Raw genomic sequence first — 23,075 nt, 5'->3', positions numbered from 1 at the left:
AAAAAAACCAAAAAAAAAACATTCTTCCTTGCCCTCATTTGATCCCACATTCCTTCAGCAAAACAATGTCTCTTTACTGCAGTGTGATTTTTAAGAAAGGAAAAAAAAAAACATTCTCACCTGCTTTTATTTTGTTCTTTTTTTTTTCTAGCCGTCTCATTGTAATGAGATACATGAATATGTATTTGGCAGTGGGGCAATGCTTTGGAAATATTTTCCTCACATACTGCAGAAAAGATAAATGGTGGTTGGCTTCCCAGCAGGGAGCAACGAAAGAAGAGCCCAGCTGTGTTTGTGGGAAATGTACCTGCTGGATCTCTTATGCTGAAATATGTACAGCACACTCTCACACAGTGTAGTGTATATAGACATCTTCTGGTCAACTGTATTGACATATATCTCTCCAAAAGAAGAAGCTCTTTTCCTCCCTACCACGAGGTTAAACGGGTGGTTAACCCTGCGGTGTATAACATGATATCAGATGTAAGTATGAACAAAGTAGCATAAAAAACAAGTAGCAAATAAGTGAGATGATGTGTCAAAGGTCACTGTCACTGACTAGTTTATGTGTTTTCTTTCTCTTTCTGGCTGTCTGTGAATGGTCTGACCTTGTGGACGTAACCCCGAGCTGAGCTGGTTCTTCTTCCGTACCTCTCAAATTACCAGACCTCTGTGTCAAATGAGAGCAGATCGCGTGATCGTGTCTCTGAGGGTTGTTTAGTCTGGACTGCAGGACAGCAGCTGAACTCTCAGTGGCCTCGCTCTCTCTCTGCGAGGATTTCAGTTGTTCCGAATTTTGTCCGTGGGCAAGCTGTTTGTTCGGCCGTGGAATGTAAGTGAATGTGCAGGCCCGTGTTTGTTTGTGCATTGCATGTCATCAGAGGTGGATTCCACAAGCCAAATCTCAGTGCTGCATGTATTGGCACAGGACACCGGTTTGGGGGCAGATTTGTGATGTAATCGTGAGTTAATCTCTGCCCTGCTGCTTGGTGATCAGCCCCATAGGGGCATTCATGGCAACCCAGGCATGCATGTACCCCCACCCATCAAATACACGCACGCACACATTCTGCATACCTACAGCTCTGCGATCCCTCGGCCCCTCTAGCTCTTATCTGAAACGCTAATCTCATTACCAAAGCAAGCGAGACCAAAAGCTTCAAATTCACCTGAACCCCCTTACTCATTACACATCAGGAGCAGCATTAAAGCCCACTGGATGAAGTAAATTACATTCTCGACCTGGCTCAGGTTGCATAACACGACTGTGTGTAGCTTAGCTGGTTGAACAGGCACCAGAGCTGGAGCTCAAGGCCCAGGTCCCTTAATGAAAACAGGGTTGTACTGATTGGCCAATGAACATCAGTTTTTTTTTTACTCTCACTTTAGGAGGAAAAACTTCAGAATTAGCATTTTCTGGCACATTTGGTGATATTTCAACATTTAAATGATCCCCTTGTTCAGGTAATTGTACAAATGAAAGGGTGGTGTGCCTTCAGAGAGTTAGTTGAGTTTATGTAATCTTAATTTGTGGAGCCTTTTGATGAAAAATCTCATATATTCTACTTAGTGCAGAATATTTGTATTTGTAAACGTGCACTCGGATTCTTACTGATGAAGGTGCAAAACCTCCAGAGAGAAATCTTCAACAACAGGACATTGTCCCTTGAAGACAGCCTTTAACACTTTTAGGATGCAGGTTGCCATGGTGACAGTCAGAAACAGGTTGTGTTTCCTTGGCGACTGGGGTTTTGCCCGGCGTGTGCATTAGCTTCATTGTTATTGTCCTCTCAGATACTGCTGCCTACCTGACAGTCTCTTCATCACACACACACACACACACACACACACACACACACACACACACACACACACACACACACACACACACACACACACACACACACACACAAAGGTGTTCACTAGTCTCGTTATTGCTGCATTTGAGGGAAAAGTGCTTGTTCATTTCCAGCCTGTATTAGCTCTCTCATATCATATTCTGTTCAGTTCTCAGGTTTAAAAAAAAAAAAAAAAAAAAACTGTTTTTCTTTACCTTCCTCCATCTTGTTGAGCGATACAGAGGCTGGCTAATGTTTTTCCCTGCTCACATGTTTCTCCCATTAAAGAGCCTCTGTGCAGTGCGGCCAACAGCATCAAAGCAGACGCGTTAGTGAGACACCATGTCAACTTGTGGCTCTCTGTCATGGGAGGGGGGGTGTTACCCTGGGATAGCTAATGATAGCCCATTGGGACTTGACAGGGGGAGGAGGGGAGAGATTTTAGGAGTCATAAATCCAGTAATCTCATATTTTTCCCGGTTTGATTTAGGCTTCTTTCAAACCGCTGTGTATACTGGCTGGTCATACTGTCGGCTTTGACATGACGTTTTTCTTAAAGTTATTTTGTCCCTTTTTTGTAAAATCGCTAGCAACTCTCACTCACATAAAGTAATTACATTAAAAGAACTCCGTTTCAGTGAAACCCTTTAAAGGCTGTGTGAGAGGATTGTTTTCCCTGACGAGAATACCATTATACTGTAAATACTACAGCCTGTGTACCTATACAACATTTTGTTCCTCTCCAATTCGACCCTTCCACTAGTTGGGGTATCTGCCAATACTAATATATTTGATACTACTGCTTTTCTCATCAGATTTAAAGTCCATATACTGTGCATGGAATTTATTGATGTAGATTGTAGGTAACATGAGGCCAGGGACAGCTGTGATTCCCCTGACTGAATGAAGTCTCCATTTAATAAAGGGATTAACAAAGAAGCTGCACTGAAAATGAACCAGCTTTGTCCTGACCTGCAGTAACTGATTCACTCAGTCAGGTCGGTACCAAAATCGATTTTGTGCTTTTGTCCTTGACGTATTTTTTAGCAGGAAACATTGTCAGAATACCAAAATACTGATGTACATGTTTGACTTTACAAAAGGTGTATATACAGAATGTATGCATGAGTCACATTTCAACATACTAACAGAAAATACATGAGAGACATGTGGTGGTCTTTTGTGTGGAGGCTTCCACTGAGATCTTCTTTATAATCACAGAGTTGTCAGCTGGATTCTCTGATATTCAATCAGCCAGCATCAGATTTACCCTTTACCTTCGCTGTTCCTCTGGTTTGTTAAGGTTCTTCATCGGCCTGTGTGAACTGCTGTCCGCAGCCGTCCAGCGGCTCAGCCAGCCGTGACTGGCGCACAGCTCAAAAAAATAAAGGGAACACTTAAACAACACATCCTAGATCTCAATGAATGAAATATTCCAGTTGAAAATCTTTATTCATTTCATAGTGGAATGTGTTGAGAACAAAATAACATAAGAATGATCAATGGAAATCAAAATCATTATCCCATGGAGGTCTGGATTCAGAATCATACTCAAAATAAAAGTGGAAAAAAATCAGATCACAGGCTGATCCAACTTCTGTGGAAATTCCTCAAGACAAGTCAAAATGAGGCTCAGTAGTGTTTGTGGCCTCCACGTGCCTGTATGCACTCCCTACAACGCCTGGGCATGATCCTGATGAGACGACGGATGTTCTCCTGAGGGATCTCCTCCCAGACCTGGATCAAAGCATCAGTCCACTCCTGGACGGTCTGTGGTGCGACGTGGCGTCGGTGGATGGAACGAGACACGATGTCCCAGATGTGCTGGATTGGATTCAGGTCTGGGGAACGGGCAGGCCGGTCCATAGCATCGATACCTTCATCATGCAGGAACTGCTGACACACTCCAGCCACATGAGGCCGAGCATTGTCATGCATCAGAAGGAACCCAGGGCCCACTGCACCAGCATATGGTCTTCCAATGGGTCTGAGGATCTCATCCCGGTACCTAATGGCAGTCAGGGTACCTCTGGCTAGCACATGGAGGGCTGTGTGGCCCTCCAAAGAAATGCCTCCCCAGACTATCGCTGACCCACCGCCAAACCGGTCACGCTGGAGGATGTTGCAGGCAGCAGAACGTTCTCCACGGCGTCTCCAGACTCTGTCACGTCTGTCACATGTGCTCAGCGTGAACCTGCTCTCATCCGTGAAGAGCACAGGGCGCCAATGGAGAAGCTGCCAATCTTGGTGTTCTCTGGCAAATGCCAATCGCCCTGCACGGTGTTGGGCTGTAAACACAGGCCCCACTTGTGGACGTCGGGCCCTCATACCACCCTCATGGAGAGTCTGTTTCTGACAGTTTGAGCAGAAACATGCACATTAGTGGCCTGCTGGAGGTCATTTTGTAGGGCTCTGGCAGTGCTCCTCCTGTTCCTCCTTGCACAAAGGAGCAGATAGCGGTCCTGCTGCTGGGTTGTTGTCCTCCTACGGCCCCCTCCGCGTCTCCTGGTGTACCGGCCTGTCTCCTGGTATCTCCTCTGTGCTCTTGACACTGTGCTGACAGACACAGCAAACCTTCTTGCCACAGCGTGCGTTGATGTGCCATCCTGGATGAGCTGCACTACCTGAGCAGCTTCTGTGGGTTGTAGACACCGCCTCATGCTACCTCTAGTGGTGAGGGCACTGGCAAAATGCAAAAGTGACCAAAAATCAGCCAGAAAGGATGAGGACAGAGAAATGGTCTGTGGTCACCACCTGCAGAACCGTTCCTTTATAGGGGTTGTCTTGATAATTGCCTCATTTCCACCTGTTGTCTGTTCCATTTGGTAGGTAGGTAGGTATGTAGATATTTACTTTATTAATCCCCGAGGGGACATTTTTTCACAACAGCAGGTGAAATTGAGTCACAATCAGTGTTGCTTCCTAATTGGACAGGTTGATTTCCCAGAAGTGTGACTGACTTGGAGTTACATTGTGTTGTTTAAGTGTTCCCTTTTATTTTTTTGAGCAGTGTACATCTTAACCTTCACCACTCAGATGCAAAAAAAATCAATCGCTTTTTTTTTTCTTCTTCTTCTTTTCCTGGCCAAGGGATGTCGACTGGGCTAGGAAGTAGTCTGAATGAGGGTGTGTTTGCTGAGAGTGGGAGATAAGGAAGTACTCAGTTGTGGACTGAGGAGGGAGTTCTTTGTAGTGAGAGGCTTTGACAGAGATAGATGGGGCTGAAAGAGTGTGAACCTCCAGTGGAAAGGACAGCTCAGACTCGTCTGGCATTGAGTGGTGAGTTTGAATACTGCAGAAAGTAATGGTTTAACCTGCAGTTCCAAGTAGATTGATGTTTCCATAAGAGTTAATGTTATCTAGCATATTTTAGAACCTGTACTGTGCTGTGCTGTAATCACCACTAAACTATACACTGTATTTGCTTTGTTGGTGCCATTTAGTGCCATTCCTGTTTTTGAAATGAGTTCGCCTCTACACACTTGGCTGTTGTGTTGCAGCAGCCAGCTGCTCTGTCTTTCTTATTGTTCTGAGATTTTTTTTCAAGGTGGCGGGTGGGAATCACCTGCTGGCGGGGGGGCTGCCCCGTGGTTGAGGACCTCTCACCTCACTCGCCTTTCGAAGTGTCCCACCAGCACCCCGGCAGCCTGTCTGTGTCACAGCTTGAGTGGCAGGTACAAAGTAACCACTGTGTGCTTTGAGGTCCTAAACTCACCCACTGTCACTCAGTTGTCCCCGGACAATGCCGGGCCACACCACCCGCCCGACCCGCCTCTTTGTGTCCTCATTGAATTACAGCACAAGTTGGTTCTGTGCACTCCTGAGGTAATTGAAAACATGTGATTAAAAAAAAAAGGCAGGGATGTGCACCAGTGAACGTGACTCCATCCAACAGGAGCACCGGTCACAAACGGAGCCTGTGAAAGATGATATCGGCATGTGGCATCCTCATTATGAGGACTTAAACATCCCTTTGTAGGTGTTAAGAGAGGAGCCAGGATTTTTGAAGCGATTGATTGTGCCGACCTCAAAATGAAGTCATGTTCCACCAGTCGGCTGCAGACAGAGCGTAACCTTTTAAGAAGCCTCCTCTCTGTTGGCCTTGTCAGGGTGTCACGATAAAGAAAGGCTTTGTGAAAGAGGTCTACCAAGTCTCCTTACCGTCTCCTTTTTCATTTATTAAATTGTTTGGGAGGTAGCTTGGTTCTTTTTATTGTATCCGTACTTGTAAATCTCCAATCTAAATCAAAGCACGGAATACTGTTCCTAAACAATGTTTTCAGGATTTTCATCTCCACCCACACTAGATGTGTTTTTTTTCCTCTGCATCTTCTTCAACTAAGGTCATAAAACACATTCAGCATTCCAAACTTATGATATTCAGGAGAAAAATGAACACATAAGGAAATGCAGAATCCAATTTTTGAATGAAATGGAATAAAAAAAAATAAAAAAAACGTTTTTTACCTTTACATAATGACAATGAAGTAGATCTTAACATCGGTATCAGTCATCTGTCATGAACGGATGGGACACTCCGTTTCCTTTCCTTACTTTCCTGGCTGTCTGTACTGCACTATCTGAATAAAGGCAAAATGACAAAACAAATTAAAAATAAACCATGGTTCCTGGAATATGTCTGGTTGTTTAACTGCCCTGCATACAAAACAACATTTGGTCTGGATTTTTCTGATGTTTAATTACTTTGAGAAAGTAAAAAGCATTTTGATTGATCATCAGTTGCAGCATAGTTAGGCTACAAATAACATATATTCTCTTCATCCCAAACTATGAATTATTGATTTCCTGTTCTTTTGACTGCTTTGTTAGGGTGTGCCATATCATATCATACACGATAATATTGGTGACAAACTGTCATGATTATGCTGATATATAAAATTAGAACACTTAGTTTGGTGAAATTATACGTTCCTAAAATTAATTATGAAACATTATGTACAGAAGTACCTTGAAATGTGGTGATAATAATTCCATGCCATATCGCCCACCCCTACTGCATCCACTGATATTACACTAGCTCCAACGTGATTTTTTTCAAATTGCTGATATTCTCCAACCACCTGTCAAGTAATAAACTATACAAGAGCAAAAAGCCTAAATACTCCTGTGGCCGGTGAATAACTAGCATTTTAATCTAATGAAAGCAATAAAATTCCTAAATTATTATCAGGATGGTTAGAAATTGAACTACTGTTGGTTATTTGAGTGCAGGTGATTCTTGCATCTTAAATATCCTCTTTCCAATAACTCCTTCCTGATTTGATTTAAGCGCGGTCTGCACCTGCAAAAAGACGCGTCGTCGTAAAGTGGGACAAAGGCTCCGTGTCCCATTAATGGAGGGACGAGGTTTTTCGTCGGCATTATTTCACACATCTATATCTGTCTGCAGTAGCCCCCTTCTGTCATGCTGACGGGCAAAGACGACGTCTCGGAGCTGGCACACCCACTGAAGAGGGAAGGTGCATAATTGTTGCTTTTGGGGAGTGCCTGCGCTCATGAATGTGCGCTCTGTTCTCATTACTACCCTTGATTACCTTAATCCTCCGTCTGAACTCAGTCCTGTCACACGCACCGAGGGATGTGAGAGGTCAAAGAGCAAACCAACCTCCCCCTGCTCGCTCCTAAAATCACTGTCTCTTCATTAAACCAGAGCCTTCTTTCGATCTCTCTCCTCACTACCTCCTTTTCTGTGCATCCCCCCCCCCCCCCCAAAAAAAAAAAAAAATCTCTGCTCCCTCTCCTCTCCTTCATTCCCTCCTGTCTGTTACTCTTTTGGCTTTCCTCTTTGCTTCTTAGCTCTTTTTAACAGAGAAGATTGTTCCGGTTCCCTCTCTCCCTTAATGGACTCTTAGCGTCATCACAGCATCGTGTACTGCATAGGCAGCATTTGCAGGGTACTTCAGTGCAAATGAAGTTGGAACGAGATGGAAATTACAGGCTCGGGTTCCTTAAAAGCATTCTTTTCTCCTCTTCCATTTGGAAGGGAATGGTGTGCAAATGTGTAAAAGTGCAGGGGGGGGGAGAGAGAGACAGATGGACTCTGATTTTGTGGGTTTTGTTATTTTCCATCAAAAACACCCCTTCTGAAAATGTTTTAGTGAAAACAGCTCAAGAAATTATATTTGGGTTAATGATGCTCGGGGCATCAAAGAGAAAACTGCACTTTGGGGCCATTTTCCAATTTCCAGTTTGATGTGAAAGACACTGAGCCCTCTGGCTGCATCAGAAATGAAATGTTTTCAACTCGCGCCTCTTAGTAACATTCCTACTTTCCGGTTGTCCTTGCAGCCAAGTGTGTCATATAATGTTTCTTGTTTGAAGACATGCATGCTAAAAAAAAACAAAAGACCTCATTTTGATACACTGAATTGGTGCTGATATGTTTAATAAACATAATAAAAATAAAAAGATGAACATCTTTTTTGCTTTATTCCATAACTTGGTGGATGTTTTGCATGACATTAGTACACATGCTGAATGGTACATTGACATCCTAAATGCTTGTATTTGCACAAAAAACACTGCACTATTTGTCAGTACATCTATCGACATATGCCACAAATTAATTTTCCATCTGAGCTAATGGCATTAGCATTGTCTTTGTTAAAAGGCTCACTGCTGTGGGGTATCATTGGATCAGCAGTGGTGAATGAGGGCATTGTTTACACTTGGATTTCCTGGGAGTAGATAATCAAATTTACTTTGGGCAAACCTGGTTTGTATTGTCATGAGCAGATGTGTCATGGGAAGCGAGAAGATTATTGGGAGAATCTAATTCATTGCAGATTACTCATGACTGTCTGCATAATCAGTGATGGAAGATCCTGCAACATTCAAACTCAGCCAGTAATCACAGTTCCTCTCAGTCAGTCATGCTTGCAATCTCACAAATTTGCAGTAAAGACGGTTGTTTTGCCAAGGAAGATCTGCAGCCAACATCAGGTTAGAATGATTTAACCTTTAAAATGTTGCTCATCTCACATATCACAATCTGATAAACCTTTAAATTTGATGAAATTGACAGACTTCTTAAATTTGAAACCATTTGCAGGCCGAGCTTTTTTGTCCCCAGTCGGAACAATGCAGTCTTTTTATTTTGTAATCTTTTAAACCCTAACCCTGAGGCTACATGGACAGGATAAAGGATAAAGAGCAAGGACAGATAAGCTGAATTCACCATATCAGTGGAAAATGTGTTGCTCAAAGACATTTTACCTTTCAAAGAGTCCGTGGCAAAAGACAATGAATCTTGTAGCTCATCTCATCCGAAAGGTCAGCCTTCATCATCAAACCAGATTGTCTCGGGTATCCTGTGGGACTTCTCGGTTAATGATGAAATTCGGTGTACAACTTGCCATTTCACACCTCTTCAAAATCTTTGAATGGTTAAAGAGACAGTGCTCATCTAAACCACAATGTGGCCAATTCTCACATTAATGTTTAGAGCTCATAATATTTGGATTCACCTTTCCTTTGTCTTCGAATGGGATATACATTCTAGTACATTGCCGAAATATACTAGTTTTCTCCGCCAACATGAAGAACTGTGAAATGGCTAAAAGCTCTTACATCTTTCCTGCGCATTACCTCTTTATATAGAGGTTTATTCAACCACATATGAAGTGCAAACCATCAGTCCGAGTGATGTTTAGACAGTGTCATCTGGCAGCCAGTGGAGCCTGACACGGTTGAAGAGGAGTGGACATCTCTCTTTGAAATTGCTCAGTGGTTCAGCAAAAACAACAGGGAGGCTGTGAATCGGTCTTCACTGGCCATAAGGCCCTTGAGGTCACTGCCTCGGCCTGACTAATGGGCCGGGGGTCACGTAGTAAAGAGATTTACTGACTGGTCAAGACATCCAGTTAGCATCACTGGTAATTTCATCCAATTTCCTAAGGAGTGCTTAAGACGGGAATGTGTGTAAAACATCATATTCCCCCTCTAGGGCAGTGGGCTCATTTATCACAGCAGGCTTTGGCCAGTTAAACTCAGCTGTCTGTCTGGGTATTGAGACGTTTGAGTGATGTCAACCAACATGTCAGTCACTTACCTCTCAATGACCTCAGCTCTTAGTCAGAGCTTTTCATTTGGAAGAGCCCTGTAATGTAATGAGATTAGGCCAAAGGCTGTAACTCACTTTTCAGAAACCTTTCACTCAAACAGGTTACGTGTTGCGCTTTTCCACTGCAGGAACAAAACCAAATTGACCGCATGAAGAAATTGTTGTTCTTGTTATTTTCTTAGTGCAGGAAGAACCTCTCAAATTCAGCCATGCTCAGAAGTCGATTTTTAGTTGCAGGTTCTTATCTCAGTGTGAGCAGTGATGTCAGTGGCGATAGGTGAAACAACGGTGTTGTAAGCACGTGGGGGTAAGACATCACTTTACAGCCACTGGAATAAGCTATGAGAACTAAAGATTTCCCCAAATGTGGTAATATCAGAGGATATTAAAATTGGGCAAAACGGGAAGGATTGAGCATTTACCACATACAAATTATTGCAGAAGGCCGAGTGAAGCAAACTCCAAAACAAAAGTGATTTGATGGCAATAAAGCTTAAATCGAAAGAATTGACAAAGCATCACAAAGTTAAGGTACCGCAAAGGTACCGTGAATGTTAGGGTTCAGTGACCTTCAAATCTAGTTTTTGTCTAATTTTTGAAAAGCATTTGAAGGTCCCTACCTGTTCTGATATTGGAGTTCGGATCCTGTTTCAACACAAATCCAACAAGCATGCACACTTCTTCACTAGACCTTTAGGAATGGCCTTTTAGAGAAACTGTAAACACTGCAACTTCACTATATTCTTTCATATTCAACCATTCAGACAACTATAGGAAATTTGAACACTTTGTTTAACACAATGTTCATGCAATCTAAGAGCTTGACTTTTTGTGTTACGAGCTACACATAAGGATGGTCCTGTATGTTCTGTTTCTCTGCTCTTGAGGTGAGAAGATGTGACTCACCTGTAGGTAGTTCTGGTTGTGTTATATAGGTAACAAGATAGATAGATAGTTACTTTATTAATCCCACAAGGGGAAATGTTTTCGCTACAGCAGCATTATAGGTACAAGGGTTTGAAGACACCTGTCAGCACTCAGGGGTTTTGCATGAGCAGCCCATCTTTTTATTAGACACCCCCATAATTTGTATTCATATTATTATCAGCACTGACCCCCACAGTCGTTTGCTTTACAGTTTTCCTTCATTGCCCAAAAAAGGCACAGAGTCAACCATTGGGGGCAAGAAGGGTTTCTTGTCTCAAGTGACGTGGAACAGGGGAGCACCCTGATAATGGACAAATGCCTTTACCTTCTGAGTCCCGACAGAGAGTATAACATGTCATTGGAGAAATTCTCACCTGACAAATACAGCTCTAACATTGCAAAGATGCTATTTTAAAAAGTGAAAGGCTGTCAAATCCATACAGAAAACGTGTGACACCTTTAGTCCAACTTATCCGACTCTCTCTTTTTTTTTGATTCTCAGTCCAAAACTATTTCCCTTTGTAAGCTCCCAGCTCCGTCTACTGTATCAGCACTGTGTGTACCCACGCTTTCTCACTCTGCACCCAGTGTAGCTGGGGGGTTGTGTTGGTGACTTTGGCTGCCAACGTGCTGGAGCAGCCAGGAGTGATGAAGGCTCAGGGAATTAGCTGCTGACAGTAACTCTGTGTGGACTGCAGAGTTGGCAGCACCCTGCAGGGAGCCTCCAAGCAGAGTCAAATCATCATGAAGCCATGCCTTTAGTACGGGAGAGGGGATGAAATATGAACTCCTTTTAATATCCTGCCTAATAACTGTGTTGACAAGAGCCATGAGTTACCTCCTGAAAGAATGTCGTGGCATTTGGATAATTAGCATGTAAATAGTGTTTAGTTATACCTCGCCATCACACCTTGTGGAGATGTTTTTATAGTAGCAAAGGTTAGGTGCTAATTGTATTAGCCCTTTTATGGAGCTAAATACAGGCCTCTAATAGGTGGTCGTAGGTAGCAAAGCAGTCAACTGGGGACCAAGCCAAGAGGAGCGAGTCTGTCTGCACCAAGACCAATTGATTTACACTTAATCCACCCATATATCCATTTTTGCTTACTTTAGGCACTGATGCATGCTTGTTTAGAAAGACAAAAAAAATTGTCATTTTACATTTATTATATGGAAAACGTGACAAAAGTTTATTTATTAAAGTGGTAACTGCTCCCAGGTGCTGGCAGACGGACGCAGGTCCCAGTCTGGTGAACACACACAAAAACTGATAATTGCTTTTTTGTGGTACTGTTTGTGTACACCACCTTGGTGACTGCACTGCAACAAATGCCTGGAGCTGTTTTATCCAAGCTCTGAAAAATGAAGGTGATTTTATACAGCGCAGGGCAAAATTATGTGCATTTTACTATCAGGCTGTTGATAATGGGAAGCAGCCTTGAGGAGTTAAAAAAAAAAAAAAAAAAAGGTACCAGGTTTCCAGATTTGCATCTTCTGTTAACCAACAAAAGAAAACCAAAAAATCACGCACTCGGATCGTATATGGTTGTGAAAGGGAAAGTATCGTAGCATTTTATCATATCAGTCGTGTTAACATCCTCTTAAGTAATTACTCTGAAGAGATAGTGATGGCATTATTAGTTGTTTGAGTCTCCAATTAAACCGTTTGGGTGGCTGTCATTCCTGCTGGCTGGGGTCCCTGTTGGCACAGGCTCTAGCTTGCTAAGTAAATAGGAGTACAAAGCTGACAGCTGTCTGATAAATTATGCAGAGCCCAGTGTTTCAGAGGTGGCTACACACACTCGCACCCACATACACACTGATCTGAGAATACTCAGGCCCCAGCGGTACAGTTGAGAGGAACTGGAGACTCATTAAACTCCTCCAGACATTTAGTTTCTGTTTCTGCCCCGTTCCCTCCGCTGTGGCTTCTGTCTGTCTGGTGTTTCTGTCTTCTTCGCACCTTCTTCTAACGTCCCCCGTGGTAGCTCTCACTCCCTCGCGCCGCTCCTGTTTGCTCATCTGGCATCTCCATTAGCGCGGTGGCATTACAGTCCCCCTCTCCTCTCATATCCTCTACAGATTACAGGGCCGATATGACGGCTCAAGCCTCAGCCAAATGAGGGAACCTGAGCGTTGGCCAAAATCAACTCAGCAGAGGCCCTCTGTTAGCTGTCTGTGCTGGACCAAACCTGTTGAATGCTGCTTGAGAGAAGAAATGCATGCTTCAGAGAGAACTTGTTTATTTAGATTTCAGCATATAATTTGAATGGTATAGTTGTGCAGTCACGCAAACTCCGCTTGGTATGACCTTCTAAGGGGGATTTGAATTTCAAGCAAAAATACTATTTGATATTTGCCGGGAACTAGTCAACTATTATTCGAAGACCACCTCACTGCACATCCACACAAACACAAAAAGAAAACAAGAGAGATTTACTTAAGCCGTAAACAAGGGCTCCACAAATACCATTTGTTGTTTAAATTCGAAAAACCTCGCCTTGGACAAAGCTGATGAGAATCATGTTTTTAGATATCTTTGAGATGAGGGCAGTTGTTTGCTCGGCACATCTAACATCCAACTTCGCCTGGTGAGCGATTGATTGTTGATCTGTGGATGGACCCTCTGCTGGATGCTTCTCTCTCAATTGACTGCATAGCTGTGGCAGACGTTATTAATGGTAAATAAAACATAACACTTGATTTCTTAGTATCAAGCATCGAGAGCAATTTTCCCTTTGTCTGGTGTTTATCCTCAACAAGACATTTTGCTTTTGCTTTCGGCTGTTTTTTGGTAACTCTGTAATTAGAGGTGTCTTCAAGCCGTTCATTTAGCATGTCCATCAAGTACAGGACATGGAGAACCTACATTTTGCATAACACAACCCAATAGTACTGTTTGCAAGAGGCTTCAATGCCTGCAAAATGCCCTCCATTTGATGTTTGGCCACTGGATGTAACTGTCATCAGCTGGTCACGTTCATGGCCATAAAAATGGTTGCACCCCAAAACCTCACTCTTCTATCAGGTCTCTTACCTTCTCGAGAGGGCAGCAGGGAAATCAGACTAATAAAGGTACACTCTAGTCCACAGCAGTATTTCTTTATGAGTGGGTCCTTACATTGTTTGTTGTGTGTGTGCACAAGGATTTTCATCAATGGCCATTAGAGAGTTGTGCTCTTTGCTTTCAGTAGCATCCCTCTTCAGACTTATTTTTCATCATCCAGTCAAAGTGGATATTTTAAGAATCATCTTGTTTATGTTTGTCAGCACTTGTGGTTTGTCACCACAAAAGTATGCTGAGTTGAGGACAGCGGAAAGTCTTTGTCATACCTCAAGTAACATGTTGTTAATTTGCTGTTGTGCAGAACAATGACACTCTACACAAGAGCCGAACCAAACCAGATAATTCTACTGATGGATTTACAATATGCAGCCAATTTAAGTTTCCCTCGCCACTCTATCGTCCCTCACCCCTCCCTCCCTCCCGCCCTCTCTGCTCCCCTTATCCTGCTGTCTGGACAGTGCATTAAAGTTGTGTGAGAGGACCTGGTCATCATGCTTTTTCCTTGAGTTATCACTTCCAGCCATCAGTGTCCTGTTTCTTCACATGTTGCCACGTCGTCACTTTCTGCTGAATTTGTCTCCACACCCTCTTTAAGTCCACCTTTTTTAAATCCTTTCTGATGAGAGATAAATTGCTTGGCGCGTTTTCACATGGCTGGCTAAAACACTGCAGTCAGGTTACATGTGTTTCAAGGGATCTGCAGTGGTACCATCAGGTGGACTGAAGACAGGTGAGGTCATGCTGCATGCAGTTGTTCCTCAGTCACGTATATAAATCTTCAAATAGTCAGTTAAAGGAATAATTGAAATAATGATTCAGATATAGCCTTAGAACCCAAAAATAATTTGTTCAAAAAAACTAAGAGTGAAAACAACAGTTCCGCATTTTACAGGAGATGGTGTCCCAGACTATTTCACAGGGTAAATTAGTAGATTTTGTTTAAGCTTTGATTTCTGCATAGATTAAAAAAAATAAAATAAAAAAAAAGAGAGATAAAGCTGGTCTGGACAGAGCCCCAGTGTGCTCGTTCTTTCTCTCGGTTTCCAGTCTTTAATCTGAGCTCACTCCAGTTACTGACTCCACCTTCATATCCACCTGCAGACATGAGGGGAGCATTGATTTTCTCATCTGACTCCGAGCAAGAAAACGAATAACCTTATTTCTCAAATTTTCAAGCTATTCCTCCAGTCCTTTAGGCATTTTATCAATGATGGATGACCAACAGTTCCTGATTGTAGCCACTCAGTTTTATAGACTAAAGCCTCTACGTTAATGATCAAATCGCATGTTGCATGTGCATTTAGGGTTATATCCAAAATCTACTTACAAAGTAAGGTATATGTTTCGAGAGGCTGTACCTAGTCTTTTAATCATAGGTGTGCTTTTTGTATAACATGAAATAAACCAAGACCGTCATCTCCCATTCCCTTTAAAAGCCAGTTATGCTTGCTCCTTGGTGGATTGCTATTATGACGACATATTTGCCAGGTAGTAGGACAGAACGCTTCTCTGCAAGAAGAAGGAAACAAATCTGCCCATGCTCAGACGGATGTACATCAGATAATTTCAAACAATGTAGACTTTTAATGTTTGTGAACTGCTGTGTGCCCATTGATGTAAAAAAAAGAGTATATGTGGGTTGCGCACCTGCCATTGTATGCGCATATTACTCTCTTAATAATCCACCCTTAAAATACCAGTAAAATACTGCACCACTGATTTTAGACCAGGTCTTTTTTGGTAAATCTCTTCACTTTCTGCTGCCTCAAAATAGCAATGGACCACAATACGCCTGATCACACCTCATTTTAAGATCAACATGCCAATGGGTGCTAACATTGGCACAAGTATATCTGCTATTTAAACTGCATGGGTGCTGTGCTGGTCTGAAACTAGCAGAGAGACTTGTGCTTGGCACCACTTTGCTCTGGTGTAGGATAGCACCTAGAATATTATTGGATTTTAAAATCTTACTGATGCAAAACATGTAATTTGAAGGTGTTAATTAATATTTTTTTTAAATGTGTTATTTGGGGCATAAACAGTCAGTTTAGAAATAAATCAAATAGTTATTTTCACTCTTAGACCTGTAAGCTTTGGGTTTTGCTTTTATTTCTGAAGTTATGTGAGAGGAATAAAACAGCCCAGAGGGAGGGAAGATGATGCGTTATAGAGTTATAAACCACACATGGATGGTGTACGCTGCAGTGATCGCCACCTGATCCCATTGTGGCTCCAGTTAACATCAGGAGTTTTAAACTTGTCCCAGTGGGACTTCAACACAGCACCAGGCAGCTTCTATGAATATGAATGACTCTCCCGAACATAGATCAAATGCACAGAGTCCACACACTCTGAAGGCATCACACTGGTAATTAGGAGGCGATGTGGTAACCTCTAGCCCTCCTGTCTCCATATTTTAAAAAAAACAAACAAAAAAAACACAAATGTTAATGTTTATTATAACAAACCACAGGACATTATTATAGCTTGGTCTCACTCTCACTGCGATAGGAACCTCTGATACCGTGTCACGTCTGGACTAGTAATGAATAAAAGCTGAAGTGTGTGTGCGCCTCTGCCGAGCCCGCAGATCAAGCAGGGACGGGGGAGAGAGGTTTTGCCACCAGGGAGGGAGAGGAATTTAATCAGCGAAGACTAAATTAAATCTCTGAACACACTGACAGACCGTGTGCAGACACTTCACCTGCTGGCTTTGGTTGAACAAGTCCTCAGTTTACTTTTGCGCTGATTGCTCATTAAATATGCACATTTTTTTCTCGCTACAGCTGCCATAACCTTTAGTGCAGTCGTTCATATCAGAGCGCTGTCTCCGTTTTGACTTTGTGAATGGGATAATCTCAGTGTGAAAGACAGATTAGTTGGGCAAGAGCGCCGGCTAAAACTCTGCACTGATCCCAGCCCCAGGCACAACAGTCCGGCTAATGTGAGCGTAGAATTAGTTTTCATGCTACGCTGGATGAAAGTTTGAGCCTATAGCACGCAGACAAGCAAAGCCCACAGTAATAGGGAGTGATTGTTAAATTCACATAGATACCTTCCCAGTTTGCCCCGAGGCAACTTTTTTGTCTCCATCACTTCTTCCACCTCAAGGATTTCCTTTTAAGATCTCTTTTTTTAGGTTGGTTCAGTATTCTGTGCAGGTAAGGTGGTGGGAAAAAAAAAAAAAAAAGGATGTATATGAAGACAGACTTTGTTTAAAATCTGTTAGAACAGAATACAGAAAGATTAAATGGAAAAAGTGAAATCTTATGAGCTAAATAGCCTCTAAGTGTTCTGATGTAAATTAGAAATTAGGCAAAGTGAACAAAAATGGAAAATTCAGACCAAATGCTAATAAACAAGTTAGGCTATTTTACAAAAGCAATAAATTATTATTAAAGTTGAATATTATGAAAAGAAATGCTGCACACAGTCACTTTGATGTGTTTTTTTTTTTTTCTATAGAAAGTTTTAAAAATGAGCTGGCAGAAAAAGAAAAGAAAGAGAAAGACGTCATTCAGCGTGATTGTTCCTAAGTTCCGGCTTTACGTTTCATCAGCTGTGGCATTTGAAAAATTATTTACATAAAACTTGCTCAACATTTGACTGGAAACCTTGGAGCACCGCTGATAATGCGTCTGCCTTGGCGCACCGCTGGAGCTGTGGAAGTGCTGATAGATAGGGATCAGAGGACACATCTGGCAGGAGAAAATACCATCACCACCGTTCAGGGTTTCTCCCGTAGGACTGACCACCACCCCCCTTTCATGAAATCTATCCAGGTATGTGGACTTAATCGAAGCAATCGCTCCTATTTCACACCGAGAGTTCATATGGTGACTTTTATCACAACCTCTACCTTCACAAATAAGTTTTCTATCTCTGAAGCCTGCAAACAAACAGACTTTCACCAAAAGCCATTATTGCCCTTCTCGACACCCCTAATGGACAGTTATCTCCGATTGGCCGCATGTGCACGAGGGCAAAGAGCAGGACAGATGCCAGGCCTGGCTTATGGAGCCACGTCCACTGTCTGCTCGCAAGGCAGCGGACACCGTGAAGGACCCCGAGAACTGTATGTCGCTGCGCTTTAGACGCTCCGCTGGGTAAAGTTTGTCTGGCTGCAGTGGAGAGGGCCAGCATAAATATTTATCTGTCGTATTTGTTTTCACTGGCTGTGGGCCTGTTTGTTTGGGGAGAAATACATGAGGAAAGAATGCTCAGTGTCTCTTTCTGCTGGATTAGTGTAGCAGAGGTCACCGAATGCTAATTTAACTGGGGCACGGAGAGAGAGAGTGCTGTAGCGTAAAGTCACAAATATGTAGTTCTTAAACTGCTGGAAGAGATGAAGGCTTTATTTCTTTGTAATCACTTTGAATTTCAAATTAAACGTCTACGTTATTGTCTTGTCACCAAACCAACAGCCTTTCTGTCACTCAGCACGTTTCTACAAAATAGATCTAATGATCTATTGTTCTCGAGACTTCGTCAAGAATGATTCCCCCCCCCCCCACACACCTCCCCCCTTTGGTTAACCCCGTTCATGAGTTAGCCCCCCCTTCATGAATAATCAACGAGCAGCTGCTTAATAAACATGAGGGGGTGTATATAGCTGAGCTCTGGCACCGGCCTTCAGAAGCTCAGCAGAAGGCTGGAGAGCGACGGAGAGGGAGGGAGCATGTGAGGCGAGGAGACAGAGTGGGGGGGGCCAGTGTGTGTGCGAGAGGGACGAGGCTGAGCGGTGAGATACAGCCACAAGCTGGGGGGAAGTCAATCCTGTCAGCCAAAGTGCTGCTGTGGAAGAAAGGCAGCGGACAGAGGGAGTCAGTTCAGAGAGCAGGAGTAGAAAAACACAAGATATCTGCCGCTTCTTTCTTCCTGCCTGTGTGGCCGGAGGGAGAGCCTGGATGGTGTGATCTCCTCCACCATGGGATGCAGCCTCTGTTCCCTGAAGAAGCCTGAGGAGCACTATAAACTACTCTATGAAGTCTGCCAGGTACTGTGACCAAGCTCCTTCAAGCCTCGGGAGGAGTTTTAAAAGTTCTATTTAGCTTGGGTTTTTTTTCTACTTTTTTTGTGCATTTTTGGCAAGTCCATTTTAGTGTTTTCATGGAGTTATTGGGGTGCAGCTCAGTTTGTTCTCGTCTCCGGGGGGGTCCATTGGCTGAGTGGGAGTAGAGTAATGAGTGGAGCTGTTGGCCGACTGGAGGTCTCGCAGCTGAGCAGCGTGAACTCTGGCCGCAGGGGTCAGCGAGAGGTGGCGCGCTGTGCTTAAAGGAGGGGGGGGGGGGGGTGATGAAGAGGTGACAGTTCTCTCAATGTGTCTGCTTGTGTGTGCCGATCGCAGCCCACCTCCTCATTGTCGACTGAATGCTGACTCAGAGCTTCTTCGAGCTTTAACCCCAGTTTGACTTTCACTAAAAGTTTATATTTAACACTTGAGTGCTTGTTTTGCACATTTTCCTTCCACCAAAGAAAATAGAGCAGGCGTGTTACAGATGCATCATTAACACAGCGGTAGAGTTTTTTTTCACAAGAGCCCAGAACAGGTTTCAGCATTTTTCTTCTCAGCAACAATCCTGATTATGTGCTAAAAAAAAAAAAAAAAAAAATGGATTAAGCAGAAATAAGCAAAAATGTCCTGGTTTTATGGTTTTAAGCTTCTTAAAAATGTGGACATGTGCTACCTTTGTTCTTTTAATTTGTTGTCTTAAATCATAAATTTGAGTTTGTGACTGTTGGTCTGACAAAACAAGCAAACAACAAGTTTGTGAGACTGCGATAGGGATTTTTCACTATTTTCTAACTGGAAAAAAAAAAGACAGTAATCTATACGGAAAATGATGATGCGTTGCCACAATCTTAATACTTAAAATACCTTCCTGGTTCATACGTTTTGAGTTTACGTGTTGAATTTTTGTGAATAGGATCAGGTTACATTTTTTAGTTAATGAGAAATGAATCTTCTACCTTTCTTTCCTGCCCTCAGTTGAACTCAGTATAAACCCGCCTTTCTCCAACTCTGCCATCAAACATTGCAATATCAAAAAGGAAGCTGTTTTACGTTGAAATTATGGCGTGTTCCTTCAGTGGAGACTTGCTCTGTGACTGGCATGTGGTCCCCCAGAATAAAACCTTTTATTGCCTCTCACTGTTCTTTGCAAAAGTTTTCTGCAGTCTCATCTTTAATTGAGACAACACACTCAAGAGTGCTGCTTTATTCATCTGAGAGTGTTTGGATTCAAGTGGCGGTCTGGTCTAAAGAGTGAAAACGCTGACAGCGGACGACTCGTCTTTGAGGACTGTTTTTTGTAACATGCTCAAATCAGGGTTGTTTTTTTTCTTTTCCTTCTGTCTTTTCATCCATAATGGACCCCAGCCAAGTGTTATCCTCCTATCACACCAAATTACATTTCCATTTACTGCACGGGGTGCCGGGGGGAGAGAGAGGGGGAGGGGGGGGCAGTGTCTGCTTTAAATGAACGCAATAGTAAAGCTCTCTGTGGATCTCGCTCATTATTCTCCCCTTAAAGAAAAACAAGCTCCCGGGGAAGATAACGGGGAGGCTGACATTTGTGCATCCAAATAGTTTGGCTTTGATGCCAAAGTAAAATGGTTTGGTTGTCTCAAAGAAAAGATGGGTGTTATGCAGTGGCACAATGAATGGGAGTATGGGTGCTATTATTGGTCAGAAAGACCTCCACTTCTCCACCACCCAACTGACAACAAATAACAGCAAAAAGATGGTGTGTGTGTGTGTAGGAGGGCTGCCACTTCTTTTGTTCTGCTCTCTCTTCGGTCACAGTGTCATCTTGCCTGTCAGTTGTCCTGGACTGACAGGCTGTTCACCCATTTCACTCCGTTTGTCTTGCAGCCCTCTTCACTTTTGTCATCTGCTTTCACTGAAGCGAAAGTGAGTGTGAAGGTTTTTTTGCTGCTGTCAAACAAGCCCATCAGCCGCTGCCTCACCTGACAGCAGAGATAACACTGCTGCTAACTGTGCAAAACCTAAAGATACTCTTTTTATGTTCAGATAAAACAGAGAAAAAGCAGCAAATCCTAACAATTGAGAAGCTTGAACCAGAAATATTTCTCATTTTTGCCTGAAACATTTCTTAACCACATAATTTAATTAATCTTTTAATCTTATTGGTCAATGTGGACATCTTGTATTGTTGGTAAAATCAGACAGAGCGGTAGAAAGAACCTAATGAGAACTTGACTTGGCACGATGTTGTGAGATTTCACTTCTCGGACACTTTAAAGCAATGTCTTGATCAGTTTCAACCAGGTAAAGTTCCAGGCCAACATGTTATTATTACTCTTTAACCCATTGAGTGACTCGATTGCTTAAATAACACAACGAGAAGATGATTATTAGGATTTTAGTACTGGTCAGTTAGATTAGAGTAGTGAGTTGTTGGTGAATTTATCACATTTTACACATGAATTCAATTCAATTCAATTGTATTTATATAGCGCCAAATCACAACACAGGTTATTTCATGGCACTTAACACATTAAAGTCCTTACAGCAGAACTTTACAACATTATACAAGATGAGAAACCCAACAATTCAACAATTCCCACATAAGCTAGGAGGGGGAAAAAAAACTCCTCTTTAAAGGAGAAAAACCTCCAACAGAGGGAAGGAGAAACTCCCTCTTAACAGGAAGAAACCTCCGACAGAACCAGGCTCAGGGGTGGACGGCCATCTGCCTCGACCGGTTGGGGTGAGGGGAGAGCAGAGAGAGAAAAAGACTGTATAGAGATACAAAACATGAACTGTTGGTGGAGACGACAGTCACAGAGCAGAGACATGCAGCTCCATGGCCGGAGACATCTGTAAAAGAAAGAACAGAAACAGAAACATTACAGAGCAGACACAACTAGTCCAGCCCTCTGACACACTTTGTATGTTCAATCGTTACATACTATTTGTCCCACTAGGATGTGGATCCATAGCCTTTAACAACTCGTTAATGATGGCCAAGTTCACACTTATTTTTTCCTGACTGAGCAAACTGCTGGAATTTATTGTAAATAAGTAGCGATACATTAATCAGATTCATTTGATCAACCTGAATAAATGCAGGATTGTCCTGAAACTTGGTAGAGGCAAATGTGTTTCGAGAGTGTGTGGGTTGTCTTATATTTGAGGACTAGACAGATTTGTATTGTTGTTAATTGGAGAGAGTACCGCTGTAAGACAAGTCGTCTACATTTGTATCCGAGGTTACAGGGGTTTTCAGTGTATTTCTGAGTTTAACTTTACGGAGTTCCCGAAGGCTTGCGTGACGTGTTTGCTGCCACTGAGGAAATGAATTCTACTAAATGTCTACTAAAATATATATTTTGTTAGCTTTTCCAACGTCTTTACTGCAGAAACTAAATAAAATAAAAATCAGTCAAACAGCCAAATCTTACGTGTCACACAGATGATGAGCTGCAAAAGGCAGTCTGAAACTTCCCCATCAGGATGAGCCAAAGTGTTTTCTATGCTCAATAATAGCTGCTAAAAAGGGACATTGTACCATATGTTGGGCAGACTTGTTTTTTGTTTTTTTTGTAATGTAATGTGTAATCATAGAATATTCTCCTGCTGCGCAGTCTGCTGCCTTGTTTGCCTCTTTTTTTTCATAGCCAAATTTTCACATTTTATGTTCCGTCTCTACAATGCAGTCTGTGAATGCTTTGTCTCTGCTGCTACTGTATATGACTGAAATGAGAGATCTGAACTCCGGGCTACCAGCTCATTAAACATCAACCAATAGGACTTATTCTCAGCGAGATGACCTCGAAGCTTTGGGGTCTGTCAAGACACTCATACATAAACCATCCAATCAAATAAATATGCAGAGCATTTTTGTGTTGTACATTCTTCTGTGGTTGTTCATAGCACAGTAGAGGGTTAGGAATCAAGTATGTGTGAGCAAATCCCGAGCTTGTACCCCTGGGGGCAATTCTGGGAAGTCTTTTTTTTTTCCTCTCTCTCTCTCTCTCTCTCTCTCTCTCTCCTTGCTGATATTACAGGCAGATCCTCTTGATCAGAGAGCCTGGCACGACGCCCGCTCTCCTTCCTCTTCTCTCTGAGGACTTAATAATCCATGAACACTTGAAATCTTTCCAGTTCATTAAACACCTTAGTGCCAGCTCC

General features: G+C 42.7%; 1 protein-coding gene across 2 annotated transcripts in view; it reads left to right on the top strand.

Annotated features, from left to right (window-relative positions):
- Positions 1-23,075, top strand: part of pdzrn3b (PDZ domain containing RING finger 3b) — a 99,357-nt gene that overhangs the window by 58,032 nt on the left and 18,250 nt on the right. The window contains exon 1 of one of the 2 annotated variants that reach the window (XM_069714511.1): positions 18,455-18,914. The exons of the other annotated variant lie outside the window; for it this stretch is intronic. Coding sequence (XP_069570612.1) covers positions 18,846-18,914 — 69 coding nt within the window. The 5' untranslated portion in view covers positions 18,455-18,845. Of the gene's footprint in view, positions 1-18,454; positions 18,915-23,075 lie in introns of those variants that run through there. 2 annotated transcript variants of the gene reach the window in all.

The sequence above is a fragment of the Brachyistius frenatus genome, unplaced genomic scaffold (assembly GCF_029030835.1).
Source record: "Brachyistius frenatus isolate BFR_SWC_R1_liver_20210118 unplaced genomic scaffold, ASM2903083v1 Contig_4, whole genome shotgun sequence".
Classification (NCBI taxonomy): Eukaryota; Metazoa; Chordata; class Actinopteri; family Embiotocidae; genus Brachyistius; species Brachyistius frenatus.
This window is presented reverse-complemented; position numbering and strand designations above follow the sequence as displayed.